The sequence below is a fragment of the Microcebus murinus genome, chromosome 16, assembly GCF_040939455.1.
Source record: "Microcebus murinus isolate Inina chromosome 16, M.murinus_Inina_mat1.0, whole genome shotgun sequence".
Classification (NCBI taxonomy): domain Eukaryota; kingdom Metazoa; phylum Chordata; class Mammalia; order Primates; family Cheirogaleidae; genus Microcebus; species Microcebus murinus.
The window spans coordinates 53,190,149-53,211,081 of record NC_134119.1 but is presented as its reverse complement, the minus strand read 5'-3'; the positions used below and the strand labels follow the sequence as shown (position 1 = coordinate 53,211,081).

The window sequence follows — 20,933 nt, the reverse complement described above, 5'->3', positions numbered from 1 at the left end:
AGGCCAGGGCCGCGGCTGCCACCTGGGGGGCCGGCACAGCCCTGGCCACCAGGTGCCAGCAGTGCCAGTGGATCCAACAAGGCTCAAAGGACAGTCTCCACCTGAAATGGCCCACAGGACGCTGTACAGCTGCGGCCGAGCTCCGCCTTCCCGTCAGTCCGATAAGCGAGGTCCAGGCCGGCGCCGTCCCCTGAGCCGCCCTGTGCCCGGCGTGGGCCGGGTGCCGCCGCGCCACCGCTCCTGCCGCGCCAGGCCTCGAGGCAGGCACCGTGACTCACCCACTTTACAGACGGGCAAGCAAAGGCTCAGAGGGGACGTGGCCTCCATGACTGCTCGGTACAACTCAGGCCTCACTCGAAGAACAAATGCGCAGGTTTTACACCGGAGCAGAACACGCCGCAAACGTCAGACCTGGGCTAGAATGTCACCTCCCGACTCTGCTCAGTGGCACCTGGGTCAGGAGCAGAGCCCCTTACAATAAACACGTGCGGTGCTGGGCCCACCACATGCACCAGCAGCCGTTTCCTGGGAGACAATTCAAGTTTACACGACAACATGAAACTACACCCAGGAACAAGTGAAGACATTCAACAAAGCAGAATTTCAAGTTTTTAATTTTCTAAAAGTATCTACTTTTATATTCCTGTCTTTGTCTTGCCTTTGAAAAGCTTTAAAGTTCTTCAATATTTTTTTGCCCGTAATTAACCCCATCTCCTACGAGCTCTTGCTAAGCCAAAGGTCAGTGGGCCCGAAATGAAGGAAAAAAGGTTAAGAGAAAATTTCAAAACTGGGAAACTTGCATCCACCAATTTAATTTCTTTCTGCAGTTGGCAAAAGGAAGGCGTGGCCTCCCCAGTGAGACACCCTGGTCCACCGTGTGAACCCACACGCGCCAGCTAACGGATTAGCAGCCAGCTGCCTGCTAGCAGGGGTCCTTGGCAGACTGTGGAACCCTCCGGCTCTGTCTCCCCTATAAAGTGTGCACAGTAACAGCACCTAACCGCACCAACAGGGTTGTCACGAGCGACCAAGGCACAGTCAGGGTCCAGGCTCAGCCTCGGGGCCGTGCTCGGAAGTGAACGAAGGGAGATGATCCTGCAGCTCCTCTTCCTCCCCCTCTTCCTCCCCTTCTTCCTCCCCTCCCCCACCTCTTCTCTCCCAGCCCCTCCCTGGTTTCAGGGATATCCTCGCATCAAATCCCCCATGGCGTGCCGGGCAGACGCCCCTCTGCAGCCGGGTGGTGTGTAAGTTACAGACCCTGGTCTTGGAGTCAGGCAGGTCCAGGTTCCATCCCTGGTCTGCAGGTCCCTAGCTGGGGGGCTTCTGTGAGTGTTCTCATCTGTAAAATGGGTGAGGACCCTCACCCTCCACAGTGAGCAGTGAGCAGTCAATGAGAAGAGCACGTAGGATACTTAACAAGGCGTCCGAGTGCAGTCAGGGTGCTTTGGTCCTGAGGCTCTTTCTGTGTTCCACAGGGTGGGGCTGGGGGTGCAGGGTGGGGGCAAGGACTCGTGCCAAGCAAAACCGCCACGCCCAGCCTGAGGGTTACGGACAGCAAGACAAGAGTGGACCCCCTCCCATCCCTGCTTTGGCCAGGACAACGCCAGGCCACCCAGGCGGAGGAAGGTTTAACGGGAGGCAGCTGGCTCCCTGGTCCTGGCGGTCCGGGCTCTAGGACAGAGCGTGCCCACAGGGCAATGTGCAAGAAGCGCCGAGTGGAGGGGCTCAGACAGGCTTTGCCGGCTCATGCCAAGGACTCGCAGCCCTGGCCCAGCAGAAACACCCCTGCCCCTGCACCCCAGGGTGCTGTGGTGGAGTTGGGGCAGCTTCCCCTGAGAGCTGCCATCCTGGTACCTGTGGGTTAAGGCCCCTGCAGGCTGGGCTGCAGTCCCCACAGCCAACCTCCCGCCCCCCAGCAGACCCACCCCTCCCCCCCACCTGCCCCTGCCCCCACCCTGCCACACCCCAGACCCTGGGCCTCGCACCTCTGGTTCCCGCTGGAAGATGACGACCCGGCCGCCCTTGTCGCCTGTGGCCAGCAGCTCTCCGGTGTGGTTGAACTCGACAGTGGAGATGATGTCGGCTGCGGGAGCGAGACAGCAGGCGGTTAGCAGGAGCTGCCCAGAGGCAGCCTGCCACCCTCCCGGCCGCGGCCCTCTAGCCCTCCTGCCCCGCCCTGGCTGCAGGACACTCCCCGCTGCCCTTCCTTCGAGAAGCAGTCTGAAGCTTCCTCGGGCGCTGAGCAGGGGTCAAATCTGACACTCACTGGAGCCACCCTTCGCCCACGGCCCTGGGACAGGCAGGTGGTCACGTTCCAGGCCTGGGGCCCATGGGGGACATCCCCAGGCTGGGGTGGGGGCGAATGGTGGAGCCTGGGAAAGGGGCCCGCTGAGGAGGGCGCCCAGGGCTGGGGGCAGCCTGATCCCCTTGGGGGACACAGGCCCTGACCCGACAGATGTGGGGCTGGGGGAAGGCCCCTGAGAGGAAGAGGGGCGGGTTTGGGGCTGGGCTGCCCAAGGCAGTGACCTTGGCAGAGGACAGGGAGGTCACAGACCCCCACACGGCAGGGTTTGGCCCAGGCCTGGGGGCAACCACAATGGCTGGCCGACTCTAGGTAACTGGGTGCTCCATAGGGACTGGAGATGGCACCTGAAGCCACCTGGATCTAGCCTCTCCCTCCTGTCTCCAACCCCCACCGGGCCCCTGTGCTCCAACAACCTCAGATTGGCCAGTGCACCCCAGCAACTCTCTAGACAAATGAGCCTCCCAGGGCTTCACACACAGTAAGGGTGGGGGTGAACTCTGCCCTCCCCTTCAGAGCCCAGCTTGGTGCCCTGCCTCCAGGCAGGCCTCCAGGATCTCGCCCCAATCTGTGCTCCTCGAAGCTGAGCCCAGCCCTGCACACTCCTGACACCTGATCTCCCTGTCCTTCTCAATCACGTTTCCTTAAGGTACTCGGGGACTTTTCCTCATGGGGTCACCGCAATACCTGGAGTCTTTTGCACCCGGGGCTGGCCCTCCTGCACGGGCAAGTGTTTGGAGAGAAATGACAGCCCCATCTCCAGCCCAGTGTTTGCGTCTGGGAACAAGAGGAACCCCCTTCCGTCCCCGACGTTCTCAGGCCCTACGAGTCACAGAGACAACTGGCCTGTACATTCCAGGGCCACCCCCAGGGGGAGGGGAGAGCAGGGCCAGGACGGGACCTGGCCTGGGAGAAGGAGACCTAGGGGCTGCTCGGGAGGACAGCTCACTGACCCAAGGCCTGAGCACTGTTCTACCAACAAAGTTCTAACAACTTTTCTTGGAACCCCAAAATGATCTTTATTTTTAATTTGAATTCATTCCTAATATTTGAAAAGTGAAAGATTCCCTATACAAAAATCTGCATTTCCAGTATGTCTTGAAACATGGAAGGTTCTAGGACATGGTCCCCATATGCCCAAGCAGCAATGGGTGGCAGGAGCAGAGGAACAGGGCCAGCCCTGTTCTGTCATTCTTCAAATTCTCGGCCTGGACTCTGTAGCCTCCAGATCCTCTGATCCCTGCTTTAGCCGAATGGACCTACTTTCAAACAAACTGCAGATCTGACCAGCACGGTCCCCACCCCCTGGGGTCCGGGAAGGACACTTAGGGCCTCTCTGCCCCACACTCTGCTCTGACAGTGGCCGAGGTGATGGTTACAGTCCCGAGTCTTAGCGTGTCTCTCTGCGCGAACACCCCCACTGGTCCCCCAGGCTGGAGTCCGATCCCTCCTCACCCCTTCCTCTGCCACTGCCCTGTCTCAGGTGATGGGCTCCATCGTTCCCTTGCTCGGCCCGTCAACGAACAGGAAATAAAACCAACAGTTCAGGCAGGGGAAAAAGGAAAGGCGTTTTAATCCAGGTCTTAGGGACTGCAGTTCGGAGACCCGGATCTTGCGAGAGGTTGCTCACTCCGCCGCCGGGTGAGGCTGGGCAAGGCCTTGCAAAGGCCCCCTCCTCCCCCGGAGCTCGCGCGTCCTGGAGGGTTTGGCGCAGCCGCGGCTGAGGATGGCTGGCTGGCGGCTTAGGACATCTGCGGATCAATCCAGTTTGTGACCAGGCCCACTATAAACAGCTCAATCCAATGTAGCTGGTTTTACGGTCTGGCCGTCCCACAGGCCACATTCCACATGGATGTGTGGGTGATGGGTCCGACTCCGCGTGCCCGCCCAGCTCCTGCCAGAATCCGCAACATCACGTCTCCATTCTGGGTTTTCTTTTCACAGGCCCAAGCCCTGGAGTCACCCTGACTCTCTTCTCTCTCTCCCCTTCTCCCCACACATCCACTCCTGCTGGGTGGCCTTCACAGCAGGTGCACGGGCCGGCCACTTCTCCCCTCTCACCTGGTGACTGTGCCAGTCTCCTAAGGGCTCCTGCTTTCTCCGGGGAAGCTGCAATCCAGCCAGGAGGGAGCCGGTGACACCCAGGACCGATCGCTCACTCCCCTGCTCAGAGCCCCGGCGCTGCCCACGTTATACCCAGCGTGAAGTGAAGGCCTCAGAAGAGTGGGCGAGTTGAACGGCCCCTGGAGGTAGACCATGCCCACAGCCAGCCCTTCCCTCCCCGCACCTGTGACCTGTCCATGGAGCTCGGCAGTGCCTCCCACCCTGGGCAGGGTAACCTGCCCCGGCACCCCTGACCTGACCCTGGGCTTGTTCCTGTGATCTGCCGTGGCCTGCCGGACGGCAACTGGACAAGCCGCAAGCAGGGACTAGAAAGGACTGATGTGCTAGGGTGTGCCGTCCTGCACCTCTGCCGCTGCCAGGAGGACCTGCCCGGGCCAGCCTGTGGTCCCCGGGGAGGAGGAGGAGAGAGCAGAGTAAAGCTGTCCCCACCAGGTCCGGCCTCTAGTGGGGCCCTGCAGAGCTGGGCAAGCCCAGCCAAGTCTGGACCATGGAATCTGCCCATGTGGGATAAAAATGTTTATTGTTACATGCATGAGGTCGAAGTCTCCTGTTTCTAACTCAGCAACAGGAAACTCATATCCTCTGCCCCTCCCACAGCCTCCTGTGCCTCCCACCCGTGTATTCCCCTCCAAACCCGGGGCTCCTTGCCCTTTCTCAAGAGCTCTGGCTCCCTTCTGTCCCAAGACCGATTCTCTCGGCCTGGAGTGATTTTCCCTAGATATCAGCGCAGCTCCTCCTGTTCTTTCCATTCTGCTCAACTGCGGTCTTCCCAATGCACCTGACTTGGACCGTCTTGTTGAAATTGCTACCTGCACCCCGCTGTCCCATACGGAACACCCTGATCGCCCACGGTGCTTCTCTGTAGGGATTTTATCGCCAGTCGGCTCTCTCCCCTGGCCAGAGGGTGCACTCCACAGGGATAAGGTCTTGGTCCTGTGGATTCATGGCTGTCCTCGCAAGCCCCCGAATGGTGCTGCATGCAGCAGGCACACCATAGGTATCTACCCATCAAATGCTTTTCTTGTTCCAGTCCACACCTTTTAGAGGCTGCTCCTGGCCTGCACCAGCCCCCGTGGGTACATGCCAGCTTGGATAGCAACAGAGGAGAGACAGAAGCTGGGTAGGAGCAGGACGGTGGGTTGGACACCTCCAACTCCAGGACAGACGCACCTTTCATTACATTTAAAAGACAAGACTAGGAAATCTGCTCTACGGGAACATGCAAGTGCCCACTGGGTACAGAATTGGGAATGGGACCATGTCCTGGCTGCCCTGACACTGACCCTCCATGGGGCAGCCCACCCTGGTCCAGGGATACCCAAACACCTCTGGGCTGAAGCCACAACCACAACACAGCTGAGCTGGGGTCTCAGAGGTGACTCTGGCTTTTGCTGCTGAGTATTAAAACCCCCAGAAAGAAAGAACAGGCTATAAAAGTGTGGATCAAATGTTTTCAATTATATAGGCCAGTGATCCTAGCCATGTTCGATAATCAAACAAACTGGGCAGAGAGGAAGAAAACAGCTGGAAAAGCATTCTCCAAAATGTTAATCGTTTTAGGTTGAAATAAAGTAATTTTTAGTCTTCTTTCTACTTTTCTGTGTTTTCTATATTTTCTGAAATGAAGGTATATTATTTTTAATAGCTTTATGGGGGTATAATCTATATGCAAAAAACTGCACATATTTAACATACACAATGTGATGAGTTTGGACATATGCATAATGTATATGATTTTTGTGATGGGAATATAACAATGCTATTAAATTAAAATGCCAACATAACTATTGCTATCCAGAGCAAATGCAGTCCACAAATGCTGGTGGTTACCACAGTAACAGATACTAATGTCTGTGGAAAATTGACAATTTATATGCCATTTATATCCACTGCCTCCTTTGAACCTCACACCAGGCCCTGGGGGGACATGACTATTGGTGGCAGCTGAAGACAGGGAGGCTCTCTCCTCAGGAGATGAGCTCTTTGCAGACAGTCAGAAGTTCTGGTAGGAGTCTTGGCTCCAAGGACCCCGCTGTGTGCCCTTGGGTAAATTGTACAACTTCTCTGAGCCTCAATTTTGTCGTCTATAGCATGCTCATGGTGGCGTTTTCCTGGGATTAGAGGCTCAAGTGAGACATGGGGGTGAAAGGGCTCAAGAGGGAGGGTGAGGACCAGGACTCTGAGGACAGAGGGACTGCCAACACTCGCTGGGCAGAAAGCTACAGTGCTCTGCCACCCTTGCTTCTGGCCTCCACAGAACTGGCACAGCCAGCTCGGAAGCATGCGAGACGGATCTGTGGTCCAGCCTTGGTGTACTGTCCTGACCACCAGCCCTCCAGTCTCCATCTGCAAATATTCACAGAGTCAACACTAGACTTCACAGCTCTTCTTATCCAGGCCAGGCATTGCTTCCTTAGGCCCAGAAAAGGGTGAGTAGATGCTTTTTAAAATTTTTTCGTATTTAAATTTTTTCTTAGAGATAGGATCTCACCCTGTTGCCCAGACTAGAGTGCAGTGGCACAATCATAGTTCACTGCAGCCTCCAACTTCTGGCCTCAAGCAATCCTCCTGCTTCAGCCTCCTGAGTAGCTGGGACTACAAGCCCAAGCCTCCATACCTGGAGCCCGTGGATGCTTAACTCATTGTTAAAGTGAGTGTCTCCAGGGTTTGCCTTAGACAAAGTTGCTTCCCCTCAGAGCCATAAGTTCCCATCAGTAAAGCCATAAAATCAGTTGTTTTGGTGGCCACCTCTGTGGATAAAGTCTATCCTCTATGTTCGACACATCTCTAGCCCCAATACCGCCTTCTCCAGGAAGCTTTCCTGGACTGCCCCTTTCCCCTCACCCCACTTCAGTGGCCTCTCCGACAACTATGGTCTTGGGGTCATTGTGTGCCCTTTGCAGGGTACTGAGCACTTGCTGCATGGGGCTGCCCGTGTCCGCGCTGCCTCTAGCCTTGGCCAGGGCAGGCCGCGCAGCACTGTGGTCAATCGTGACAACTCCGGCTCCGAAGCGCTCGCGCTGCCAGGCCCTGCTCTACACGCTTGGTGACAGCCTGGGCACTCGACGGAGTGACAGCCGTAGAATGGGAACCCCGACAGCAGGACAGCAGGACAAACCGCCTGAAGGCACTGGAGGGCGAGGAAACGCAGGCACACCCCGCAGGTACAAGGGGGCAGGGGCTTCCTGGCTCGTGGCTCTCAGCCTGAACACAAGCCCCTCCTGCGTCACGCGCAGGCTCCGGGGCGCGCAGGCTCCGGGGCGCGCAGGCTCCGGGGCGCGCAGGCTCCGGGGCGCGCAGGCTCCGGGGCGCGCAGGCTCCGGGGCGCGCAGGCTCCGGGGCGCGCAGGCTCCGGGGCGCGCAGGCTCCGGGGCGCGCAGGCTCCGGGGCGCGCAGGCTCCGGGGCGCGCAGGCTCCGGGGCGCGCAGGCTCCGGGGCGCGCAGACAGCGCCTCCCGCCCGGAAAGCACAAAACGGAGCCTCAGGAAATCCGGCAGCTGGGAAAGGAGAGAGCAAGTCCTGGGAGGGAGAGCCACGGACAGAGACCCCAGAGTGGCGCAGAAACTGCCGCACGCCAGCCTGACCCCACGCCACAGACGCGCGGGACAGACCCGGCCGCGGCAGCTACGGCCGCCGCTGTCCTCGCCTCCGCGGCCAGCGTCCAGCCGGTCCGGCCAAGCCGCCGCTTCCAAACACAAAGCGCGGCAAAATGATCTCCGGAGGAAAGCCATAAAAGTCCAGTCTCGCTGTCATGTTATCTTTCACAACACCCAGGGTGTGATGCACGCTTTTATGGAGATACACACAGAAACAGGAAAACATCAGCCGCACTTACTGTAAAAGGTAGTCAATGGAAACTGACCCTGCAATGTCCCGGCTCCTGGAATCAGCAAATGGATATTTATTTTTTAAGTAGCTGTTATCACTGTGTTAAAAGATGTAAAGAAAATTTGTTCATACTAGCGAAACAAAACCTCAACAGAGAAATAGAAAGCATTAATAAAAGAACAAATTAGAAATTCTGTAATTGAAAAATAAAATATCTGAAACAGAAAAATCAATGAATTGCTTAACAGAAAATTTGAGATAACAGAAAAGTTAATGAACTTGAAGATAACCTTCAACAGAAATTATCTGAAGAACAGAAAACATTTTGATAAAGAAAAAGAACAGATCTCAAGGATCTGTGTGAGGACAGCACAAGGTCTACACAGGCAATCGGAGTTGCCGAGGGAGAGCAGAGAGAACAGACTCACAGAAAACTGGAGAAATGATGACTGGAACATCTCCCAGCTTGGTAGAAGACATCAGTTTACAAATGCAAGCAGGTCACCTAACTCCAAGCACGAGAGACGCAAAGAAAACTACACCCAGGCCCGCCATGGCCAGCCTGCACACTGCAGAAAGCTGAAAGAAGGCGAGGGCGCTCTGAGCAGCTAGAGCAGAAGCAACACCGATCCGGAGGCGGAGCGCGGCCGGCCTCCCAGCTGGGATAATGGAGTCCAAAAGACTCTTTTAAAGTGCCAAAGGGAAATTTTAAAAACTGTAAACTCAGAATTCTAAATTCAGTGGAAATATTCCTCAAGAATGAAGGGCAGATAAAGGCATTTCGGGTAAAGGTCCCCTGTGGGCCAGCACTTTAATCTCAGGAAAACCCACTGTCCGATCATCGCTGTTTACAGGCACGGAGACTGGGCAAACCGGCCAGAGCCACAGGGTGGCGGAGCCTTCGCTGGTGCCCTCGCCCTGCGGGGCCTTGACGGCATTGATCCTCGGGCTCAGGGTCCCAGGCCAGCCCCTGCATGCGGTCTGCAAGTCACTTCGGCGGGTGACGAGATAGCCCGCGAAAACCCATGCTGTCCTTCCCCCGTGAGGCCGGCCTTCCTTCTGTGCAGCTCTGGGGCAGCCTCCAGGTGGAGAGGCAGCGTTAAGGGGCCCCTTGAAGGCACGCAGGGACCGCCAGACAAGGGGCATGAGCCGCCACCTGGTGCCAGGCACAGCAGACCTAGCAGTGGCCGCCTGGAGGAGTGAGAAGGTGTCCCAAGTGACCATCCCAGTGACAGGTCCCTGCATGCCAGAGCCAGAGACAGGCAGTCAAAGATGGTAGGGTGAGTTGAGCTGTGTCCCCCCAAAAGATACGCAGAAGTCCTAAGCCCCGGTACCTATGAATGAACTTATTTGGACATAGGGTCTTTGCGGATGACCAAGTTAAGATGAGGCCGTACCGGACACGGCGGGCCCTAAGCCCAATGACTGGTGTCCTAATAAGAAGGCCATATGAAGACACGGTGACACACAGACACAGGGAGAAGGCCACAGGGTGACGGAGGCCGACTAGAGCGAGGCACCGGTGGGGTGCAAGGTTCGCCTCGCCCACCCAGAGCCAGGAAGAGGCCCAGACGATTCTCCCCTGGAGCCATCGGAGGGAGTGGGCCCGCCGACGGCTGGGCTTCAGATTTCTAGTCCAAACCTGTGAGAGATTAAATTTCAATGTTTTAAGCCACCCAGTTTGTGACACCTTGTCATGGCCGCCCCAGAAAACTAACACAGAGCCGAAACAAGGTGTGCGGGCACCGGCCCGCAAGAACACGGCCACACCCCGGCCTGTGGCTCTTGCTGGGTTTCTTCCCCACCGTGCGGCGGGGGAGGCTCTGCCTTGGGTCTCGAAGATGCCCCCATGGCTCTCATCAAGGTGACGGTGTCCCAGTCGTGGCCCCGTCACTTACTAGCTGTGAGATGCTCTCTGAGCCCAGACTGCCTCACGCACGAAAGGGCAATGCCATCCTTGCCTCTAGGAGGGCACCCAGTTCTCCCAGGGCGCATGTGAAATTCAAATGATTCTGCAGACCAGAAAATTCCCTGGAAACTCTGCCCCAGGCTTGCAAACAGGAAGGAGATTAAGAAGCTTGTCTGGGACGTCCCCCCAGCTGGCAGGGACTTCCCCTGCCCGCGTGTCTCCATAAGTGCGGCGACACCACCGTGATCCAGCCGGCATCAGGGCGCAGGGGGCCGTGCGCGAGCCCAGCCTGGTCCTCCTGAGGCGACTGCTGCGTCTAGCAGAGTTGTCAGAGGTGGCAGGGCCGGTAAGGACGGAGGTGGGGAGCAAGGCGTCCCCTGCTGCCGAGCCGAGGCTGGGAGGAGGAAGGGGCTCCGCAGGTCGGCATCTGGCATCTTCTCTGGGCTCTACAGGAGGAGCTGGGCCCACCCTGGCATAAGGAGACGAGGGAGGCCGCCTGCCCTAGGGGCGCCCCAGGACCAGGGGGCACATGGCAGGTGAGGTGGCCTGGCAGGGCAGGGTGGGATCCGAGAGGGCCTCCCAGACGCGCATCGGAGTGGAGCTGGGAAGAAGAGGGGTGGGTGACAGATTAGGAATCAGGACTGGAAAGGAAGTGGCCTGAGGACCTCCTTCACGGCTTTGGACCCCCCGGAACAGAGCAGGTTACAGCAGTCCACCCTCCTGGCACATCCTGGGAGCCGGCCCTGCTCTGCACTTTACACCTATCATCCAGTCCTTTTAGCAACTCCAGTTGCTGTTGAAGTGTTTTTATTACCCCCGTTCTACAGAGGAAGAAAATGGCACAGAGAGGCTAAGTAACTTGCCCAAAGCTGCCCAGCTGGTGAGTGCAGAGTGGAGATTTATTCCCAGGCAGGCTGGCTCCTGTGTCCTTGAACTTGGCCCCTGGCCTGGTTCTTCTCAAGACATTTAAAGGGGTCAGAGGTGGAGGAAGGGCTGGAGGGCTAGGGAAGGAGAAGCAGGTGCTAACCTGAGAGTCTCCACCCACCTCTTTTGAGGGAGACCCGAGAGAGCCCCAAACTGCTTCCTAAAGTGGGGAGACCCGGCCTGAGACTCCGAGTAGAGAGGCCGGGGTCTGGCTCCGCCGGGAATGAGGCTTTTCCCTCCCTGAGCTTCCTAGGGTCATCTCAGGTCTGAGAAGCGAGGAGGACACAGCAGAGGGAGGTGGGCAGCATGGTGCCCAGGGGTCGGGGGAAGCCACGGGGGCCACTGGCCACTGGCCATGCAGCTGGGCCTCCACAGGTGAGAGCTGTCAGAGGAGGCTCTGCAGGAAGTACCAAACGCGCAGCTGTGTCCACCCTCCGGGCCCACCAGAGAGGGCAAAGCCACCACAGGTGGGAGGTGGCCCACCCGGCTCCCTGCCCAGCCAGTGGGAGTGCAGGGGCTGAAGCTGCTGGAGGTGGCCGGCCCCTTCCCCACGGCCGCCCTCCGGCTTGGAGCAGGTCCTGGGGTGCCCAGGGGGCAAATGCCAAGTCTGGTCAGAGGCTGATTGTCACTAGGTCTGGATGTCATTACCGAATGCACGACAAGAGGTCGCTGAGCTCTCCATGCATGATCAGAAGGGTGGGACCTCACCCAGGGCCGGGGAAGGGGACCTCTCTGAGGAGGGTCTTCTGAAAATGGGAGACAGACCACAGGCATGCTGAGGTCCCGGCGGTCCACTGTCCCTGGGAGCACTTGTCTCATCGTGGCACCCTCTGGGAGCTGTGGTCACGTTACTACCGAACTTCACCCTTGCTGCGGAAGCCCCACACTTCATAACACCACCCCTGAGAGGCCTGGTGAGCAGTTCCCTCCTGCAGCCTGAACTTGTGATGGGGCCGCGCGGCCTGTGGCCAGAGGCGGGCGGGGAGAGCAGGGACGCTGCGGCCAGGCCAGGGCAGAAGGCCTCCCCAGGGGTGTCGGGGTCCCGTGGCTAAAGGGAAAAGTGATGGGCTGTGGGACGTTATCTGGGGGTTTCCGTGGAGTGGGCACCAGCTGCCACCTGCCCCGGCCCTGCAGCCTGGAGGGGCCGCCCAGGCTCTGCCTGCCAGGGCAGCTTTCAGGCGAGGGCAGGAGGCGTGCGTGCAGCCCAGCCGCCCACAGGCGGGAGACGCCGCCCTGCCTTCAGACCGGAGCCTGGTCCCAGCCCACACGTGGGATGTGGTCCCACGTCTTTGTGGCTGGTGCCCTTGGACAAGCCATCCCTCCACTTCTGGGCCTCCCCACCCTCACCCATGAAGGAGGTGTGACAAAATTGCGCCTCCTCCCGTGGTACAGCGGACAAGAGGCAGGTGGGGGCAGGCACAGGAGCCCCGAGGGCCGGCACTGTCCTGGGAACCTGCCCGTGCCACCTCCCTGAATCTCTCCACGGCCGGCCGGCGAGTCCTGGGCTCAACACCCTCCCTCCCTGGGTCTGTAAGAGAAAAGCAAACCCACGCAGGACAGCTAGCAGACGGAAGTTACCCAAACATTGAAGCTGGGCCTGGCACTGACTCATGTCCACGGCTGAGGAAAAGAATTCCATGGCAGCACGCCATCATCCCGCGCCCGCCCCACGAGCGCCGGGCGAAAGGGTCCCCAGAGCTGAGCACACCAGGAACGTCTGGCCCACACAGTGACCGGGGAGGAGAGATGGCAGAGGAGGCCCGAGGGTGAGGCGAGCGGCCAGGAGCTGCCAGAGGTTGTGCCCTCACCACGCAGTCAATCCCTGAACTGCCGCTGTCCGGAGAACGGGGAAGACCTGCCTTGGAATCCCCTCTGGCTACCGGCAGCCGTGTGACCCTGGCCTTCGCCTTTCTGAGCTGCCTTGTCCTCCTGTGGGACAGAGATGGCAACACACAGCCCCGGCGGGGTCGGAAGGTCCTGGCCCGTCTCCTAGCACGCGCACTCACTCACTCACTCGAGAGAATATCTGTGAGTGGGGAGGTCTTGTTTGATGGGTACGAGAAGGTTCTGGAAACAGTGATGGTTGCACAGCAGTGTGAAGGTACTTAACACCACTGAATTGTGCACGTAAAAATGGTTCAGATGGTAAATTTTATGTTACATTTATTCTAATACAATAAAAAAATTAATGAAAAAAAGAACATTAGTTAAGCACCCACTGTATTCCGAGCACTGTTGCACACGCTGGGAATTCAGCAGTGCACACTCCCCGCAGAAGGCTCCCTACTCTCTACTGGAACGGACAGACAACAAGCACGTTTTCACGGAAATACTTCTGGAGGCAGAGGTAAGGGTTTAGATGGAAATACAGTATAGTAATGTGCATGGGAAGGTGGGAGAGGCTGTTGTAGTTGGGGAGGTCAGGGAGGACTTCCCGGAGGACTTGCTGGAGGAGGGTACTTGAACAGAGAGCTTAAGGATGTGCGAGAGGCAGCCATGACGGTATCTGGCGTAACAGCACATGCAAAGGCCCTGAGGCAGAGTGGGTTGATCTGCTGCAGGCCAGCGTGGAGGCCAGTGTGTGCATGAGGGTGATGGGGCAGGACATGAGCCCAGAGAGGCGGGCCAGGCCACAGCCCTGCATCTGGCAGGCCAGGGGAAGGCCTTGGCGCTTGCTCCAAGTGAGCTGACCTGATGTTCTCGCACGGATGAGCTCTCGCAGGGCTGGGCACAGAGACGCCCCGCGCCCAGCCCAGGGCCTCGCCCACGAGCGCTCTCGGGAGAGGCTTGTTAAGTAAGTGCTGGAGGGGAGCACGGCATGGAAGGAACCTGCCACTTCCCTGCCACTCACCTGCCTGACGTGGCTTCCCTCTCTGGGCTTCACTCGGTCCCGTGTCAGCATCACAATGACTTTGTTGTTTTTATTTTAGCATCTTTTATGTCGGGGCATAACATACATAACCCAAAATTCAGCAGCAGTGCGCACGCCAGTGTTTCAGTGTTCTCTGTGCAGGGGAACCTGGCTGCTACCTAATCCAGGATTTCCGTCACCCCCCAAAAACTCCACACCCCCAGCAGCCATTCCCCGTCCCTCCTCCCCTGCCCTTGGAAACCCCTAATCCACTTCCCACCTCCAAGGATTTTGCCTACTTTGGACATTTTATATAAATAGAATCACAAGACTCGTGGCCTTTTGTGTCTGGCCTCTTTCCTTCGCAGAAGGTTTTCAGGGTTCATCCGTGTGGCGGTGCATGCCGGTACTTCCTTCCTTTGTACAGCTGAAATAATTAATACCCCATTCTAACCACGATGGTTTTCAAGACTGGTCCCTTTCTCCTTAAGCAGAAATCCAGTCCCCAGGAGAGAACTAGCGGGCAGGCGTGAGCCTACGACCGCCCCTGGCCCTCTGAGCTCTGCTGCTAGGGACAGCACCACCCGTCCACGGGCACTGCACAGGGCACAGGGGACAGGGAGGCAGGGACTGTGGCTGCCAGCTCCTCCCTGCCCAGGCCAGACGGGGGCCGCCTGGCAGTGTCTGTGGGCACGGCGGGGGCAGAGGCAGATGGGCTGGCGGAGGGTGCACGGGCGCTGAGGGTCCGCCTTCGGTCAGTAGAATCCGGTCAAGCTGCTGCTTGACTCTAGGCCAGGCTGGGCTTTCCAAGGTGGCCAGGAGGCCTGCGGCCAGGCCCTGGGACAGGGTCAAGGTGAAGGGGACTGAAGAAGACCCTCTGCTTCCTGCATGCTTTCTTGCAGCACAGGCTTCGGACGCGCCCCTGACAATCGCCTGGGATTCTCTCCTTAAGGTGAAGATTCCCAGGCCCTGCCCAGACTGACTGGACCAGAATCGCTGGGGCCTGGAATCTGCACGTTCACAGGTTCCCCTGTAGTGTGCTGAGATTGGAGAACCACTGGCAAAGTGCTGGCAGGCTTGGGAGCGAGAGGGCCACGCCTCGGGAAGGCTGCCTGATTCTCAGCCAGTTACATCCAGTCTCTGAGCCTCAGTTTCCCAATCTCTACCATGGGTATAACACTCAGGGTTGGTGGTGAGGATTAAGTGAGGCAACAAAGATAGCAATGCCTGGAACCAGCTAAAAATAGTTGGCCACAATGAGTAGTACATATTGTTATGCATGCAGCCAAATCGCGAACCATCGGATATTGAAAGAAAGATTAATAAAAGGCAGAGAGAGACAGAGAGAGAGAGAGAGAAAGGGTTTGAGGCGCGGTGAATTTGCTGCCAAGGGGACCAGGCTTCGAATGTCACCTGTCCTGGCAAGTCATTAATCCCTGAGTCTCAGTTTTCCCATTTGCAAAATGGTAACAAGAGCCACCGCTGCAGCGGCCAGGAGAGGGGGAGAGGCCTGGCACTGGTTCACACAACACAGATCGCGGTCTGGCCAGGCCAGCTGGCCTGGGCTGGCTTCTGTCCTCCCAACACCTGGGGTCCCAGGGGCCCTGTCCCCTCTGCTCAGGCTGCAGCCAGTTCTTTAGACCCCAGCCAGCAGGCGGGCAAGGTGGGGCCACACAGGCCCCACGACAAGAAGACCTCTCAAGTCCTATCACATCAGCGCCCATCAGAGCGCCCCCGGCCGGCTGCTCCGGCAGGGCTCAGGCTCCAGCTGCCTCCCCTCTGGCCTTCTTGCCCCCCGCTGAGGTGCTGAGGTCACTGCTGGCAGAGCCAGCCCAGCCCCTCCACCCACTGTCCCGCCCACCTCACCGGGAAGACTGCAGCCGCCCCTACTTGGGCTGCGGTCTTCTTCTAGGCCCCGCCCACCCAGCAGCCAGAGGGACTTTTCTGAAACTAAAACCTCATCCTACGACCCTCCCTAAAGCCTTCCATGGCTCCCCACTGCCCTTCAAATAAAGGCCTCACCTGTCTGGCTCATCTCTCTCTCTCCATCCCCACCACTCCCCTTCCCTGTAGCCAGCCGGCATCCTTCATTTCCCCAAAGGAGGCCATTTATTTATCAAGAAGTGTTTACTGAGCACCTGCTAAGTGCCAGGCCTTATGCTAGGCAACAAGAATTTAGAGAAGGCCCACGTGGGCATGTCCAGGCCTCCAGGCCGGTCTGACCAGGCAGGGCACGTCTCAGACAAGCACAGCAAGGAGCACACATTGCATAGGACGGAGCTGGTCTCCAGCCCCTTCTCCTCTCTCCTGGTTGGCAGGCCTGTCCCAGCCTCTGGATGACAGTCCGTTCCTGTGGGGGGGGGCACACACCGTGCGGAGGGCTGAGCATGGGCGGACGCGCGCACAGTGGGGCCGACTCCAGCTCTGCACTGGCTGTGTGGCCCCTGGCAGCTCAGCCCGCTCAGGGACTCGGTTTCCTCCCTGTGACACGGCAGCCTCTCTGACTGTGACTCTGCTGCTCTCCAGACGGCCCTCTTCTCGGGCGCGGGGCATCTTGTGGCCACTAGCCTCCCGGCCTTGTGTCAGAACCAGTCCCGGCCTCCCGGGCGCCCCTCCCGGACTGGGCACCCTGCAGGCACAGACATCCGCTTGGGCCGCCAGGCAGCAAACGAGGAAGTGGCTTTGGAGATGTCCCTACCCTGGTTCCACACCAGCCACCCCGAGGTCAGCGGGCAGACGCACACGCGGGAGCCGCACACGCAGTGCGCGTCAACCTCCGCACGGCCCTAGGAGGTGTGCGGCATTCTGCCGTTTCCACGTGCGGAAACCATGGCTCCCCCTCACCTGGGGACTCCAGGGCCCGTGCTCCTGATACTGTGGGGTGTGGGTCAGGCCGGCCCAGGTCCCTGCGCCTCAGGACAGCCGTGCACCTAAGCCATGGAGACTGACGGCGCTGCAGTCTCCTCAGGCCACACCTTGTACCCCACAGCCTGCGCCCCTGACCACACCACACCCCTTCCTGCCTGGGGATCACTGTGCCCATTATAAAGATGAGCAAACCGAGGCACGCCCAGACAGGGCTGGCAGAGACTGTAGGTATGGAGCCCTCGCTGCCCCAACTGCTGCCCATGGGTTCTCAGGATCCTCTCCCCGGTTTTTCCTGGAGACACAAACTTCCAAGCCCGGCACGCTACCCAGGTTCCACTGTGTGGATGGCAGTGGCGAGGGGGGAGCAGTGAGCACCCTCAGACCTGGTGCTGTGCTCAGACCACATGCAAGCGTTTCACACCTGCAACATCACTTAAGGGCAACCCCTTAGGGATGGGCTTTACTCTCCCCCACTTACAGATGGGGAAACTGAGGCTTCAGGAGGCAGAGCCAGTGGTATGCTGATGTACAGTCAACAACTGGGTCTTGGGGTGGGGGTGGGAGTGGATGCAGGTAGAGGGCCCTAATTTGCAGCACTTGCCCAGTCCATGGTATGAATATCCATGCCAGGGCTGACTCCAAGCCACCCATGGTTTAACAACTGGCTCAAAAAACTCCTAAAATTTAACAATTGGCTCCCACTCACTGACATAAGCTCTGGCTCACCCTGTGCCCAGTGAGTCACCCAGGTTCATACTGGCAGGAATCCTTAAGTCAGGGTCTAAATCCCAGCATTCAACCTCTGAGTTCAGACTTCCCACGGCCCGCCAGCACCCTGCGAGGGCAGCTGGCCCCTGGGAAGGCCACCTCTCCGTCCGTCCGCAGGACCCTGTGACAGAAGAAGCCCCCACCCAGGCCGCGCTGCAGAGCCAGGACGGGAGCTCAGCCAGAGCCGCACAGCGCGCAGAGACTCGCCCAGGCCGGGGAGCCTGGCCGCACAGGCAGACGGCACTGCCTGGGAAGCAGCACTGGGACAGCGTCCGGCGCACCTGCCGGCCGGGTGCAGGCAGCAGTAACTGAGCCGGCCTCAGGGGTCCCGCGCGACCTCCTTTTCCGGGGCTGCCCTGGTTTGTGCAGGAAGTGGGGAGCTGGAGGAGACGCAGATGGGAGCCTGCACCCTCTCGTCTGCCCTCCTGGAGGGACACCTGTGCCCGCTGCTTCCAGAGGCCCTGGCCCGCCCAGCCCGCGCAGCGCCGGCCAGAGGAGGCAAGCAGGCCAGCCCCCAGACAGGACCCGATGCTGGTGACCCAGGCGTCCCTAGGAGAGCCACAGCCCTCCCTGGGGCCCTCTGCCAGCTCAGGTCGTAGGACTCGGCCTCCTCTTCCTCACCAGCACAGCAGTTCCCAGCTGGACCCTCAGCAAGGGCCACCTGGGCCCTTCTGCCTTCATGGGGTCCGTGCCTCAGAGCGAGACAGACAAGGAAACCAATACATGCATTTCAGCCTCACAGGGTCTGGGCTAAAGGTCCATACTAGCAGCGGGTGGCCCAGAGACGGGGCGGGACAGCCTGGTGCTTAAGAGCAGGTGCTGCAGCCAGACCTGCCCAGTGCAATGCTCCCTCCCTCTCTTGGCTATCTGGGAAAGTTATTTATCCCTCTGAACTCAGTTTCCTTACCTGTAAAATGGGCTTAATACTCACACTTGCCTCTAAGAGTTGTAAAGATTAAGTGAGTGAATATGTGTTCCTGTTAGGACAGGACCTAGAATAGTCAAAATAACTCCACCAAAACAAGAACAGAGTTGAAAGACTAACCCAACTTGATTTTAAGACTTACTATAAAGATATGGTGATAAAGCCAGTGTGGTATTATCGGAGGACAGACATTGGCTCAACACAACAGAGAATCCAGAACTAGACCTCAAGCCCACAGTCGACTGATGTCAAAGGCACCAGGCGATTCAGTGAGGACACGATGATCTTCTCAATAAATGAACACTCATGTGGGAAAAGATGACGTCAGTTCTTACCTTACACTATATACAAATTATGTTGAAATGAGTCATCTGCCTAAACATAAAAGCTAAAACTGGGAAACTTCCAGAAGAAAATAGAAGAAAAATCATTACAACTTTGACTTCTTAGACAAGACACAAAAAGCATGAACAACAAAAGAAAACATGGACAAACTGGACTTCATAAAAAGTTAAAACTTTTGCTCTTTGACAGAAACTGTTATGAAAACAAAAAGGTGAGGTATGGAATGAGAGAAAATATTCCCAATACATGTGCCTAGCAAACCACTTGTATCCAAAAATGTGTGAAGACCTCTCACAGCTCAATAATAAAAACACAATCTGATTAGTAGTGGGCAAAAGACATGAACGGAAACCTCCCAAACCAAAATATAGGAATGGCCAGTAAACACACGAAAAGATGCCTGAATCACTAGTCATCAGGAAAGTGCAAATTACGATCACAATGAGACACCAGTGCACGCCCAGCAGAATGGCAAACAGGCTGCTGCAGATACAGAGCAACAGAGCTGGGAAGGCGCAATGGCAGAGACCGTTTGGGAAGCAGCTCGGCAGTTTCTTAAGGAGGTAAAACAAGCACATGCCTACCAACGCCAGACCAAAAACGCATGCACTGTGCGCTCCGTGCGCGTGAAATTCTGGAAAGTACAAACTATTACAGTGACAGAAGGCAAATCAGTGGTTTCCCAGAGTGCAGGGAGAGACAGGACTGGACCACACGGGGTCAAGGAAACTTTTAGGGGTGACGACCATGCCCTGAGCCTGACTGACGGTGGTGACTTTCCTGGTGCACGCAGCTGTCAAGACTGGAACCCTGCACATTGCGTGCATGCAGTTTATTGTACCTAATAAAGTTTCTAAGAAGTCTTAGTTCGCAGTAAAGGGGAAAGGGGGAAAAGAAGCCAACGGCAGCTACCTGCCCTGCCTGAAGCCTCCAGCAACTGCCGACGGGATCCCCTAAGGCAATCGGCTCGGCCACCAGCAATCACATCAAGGGAAACAACATTCAGTGCATTTTTCATCAACGAGGGTTGTTCATCAAGACGCAAACTCAGCCAGGTATGTCCAAGGCAGTCAGATCCTACCCGGCATGAGAAATGCGTCCCGCCGGCATGTGGGAGAATTCACTGACTGCACGTGGAACCAACTAACCGTCGCCTCACTCTCCCAGGTGCACGCCGACAGGAGCCAGAAGCCGGCGGGGGCAGCTGACTTGACCCTGGAGCAGGCCCGAGGCTGCCCCACTCCACGGACTGAGCCCTTTACAGGACATTCCCGGATGCTGAGGAAAGGCAGAGTGAGGGCCGTGTAGACATGGCATTAGGGGCCGGGTGGGCAGAGGAAAGGCAGAGTGAGGGCCGTGTAGACATGGCATTAGGGGCCGGGTGGGCAGAGGAGAGGCAAAGTGAGGACCGTGTAGACGTGGCATTAGGGGCCGGGTGGGCAGAGGAGAGGCAGAGTGAGGGCCGTGTAGACATGGCATTAGGGGCCGGGTGGGCAGAGGAAAGGCAGAGTGAGGACCGTGTAGACATGGCATTAGGGGCCGGGTGGGCAGAGGAGAGGCAAAGTGAGGACCGTGTAGACGTGGCATTAGGGGCTGGGTGGGCAGAGCAAAGGCAGAGTGAGGGCCGTGTAGATGTGGCATTAGGGGCCGGGTGGGCAGAGCAAAGGCAGAGTGAGGGCCGTGTAGATGTGGCATTAGGGGCCGGGTGGGCAGAGCAAAGGCAGAGTGAGGGCCGTGTAGACATGTCATTAGGGGCCGGGTGGGCAGAGGAAAGGCAGAGTGAGGACCGTGTAGACATGGCATTAGGGGCTGGGTGGGCAGAGGAAAGGCAGAGTGAGGACCGTGTAGATGTGGCATTAGGGGCAGGGTGGGCAGAGGAGAGGCAGAGTGAGGACCGTGTAGACGTGGCATTAGGGGCCGGGTGGGCAGAGCAAAGGGCATTCCAGCAGCAGAGCTTGCTGCACACGTGTCCGGGCCAGCGGTCAGGAGAAGGCCACAGCTGAAACCGCTGGGGGCGCTCAGCCACAGGCTGGGGTCTGAGGGAGCCCGCAGCCAGGCCTGCCGAGCGGTGTCTCCTGCTGCATGTCCAC

General features: G+C 58.0%; 1 protein-coding gene across 4 annotated transcripts in view; it reads right to left on the bottom strand.

Annotated features, from left to right (window-relative positions):
* PPP2R2C (protein phosphatase 2 regulatory subunit Bgamma) overlaps window positions 1-20,933 on the bottom strand; it is a 133,108-nt gene that overhangs the window by 61,018 nt on the left and 51,157 nt on the right. For 3 of the 4 annotated variants that reach the window (XM_012747682.3, XM_075992946.1, XM_012747681.2), the window contains exon 2: window positions 1,986-2,083. In XM_012747682.3, coding sequence (XP_012603136.2) covers window positions 1,986-2,083 — 98 coding nt within the window. Of the gene's footprint in view, window positions 1-1,985; window positions 2,084-2,989; window positions 3,338-20,933 lie in introns of those variants that run through there. The other variant, XM_012747684.2, reaches the window with a different exon arrangement.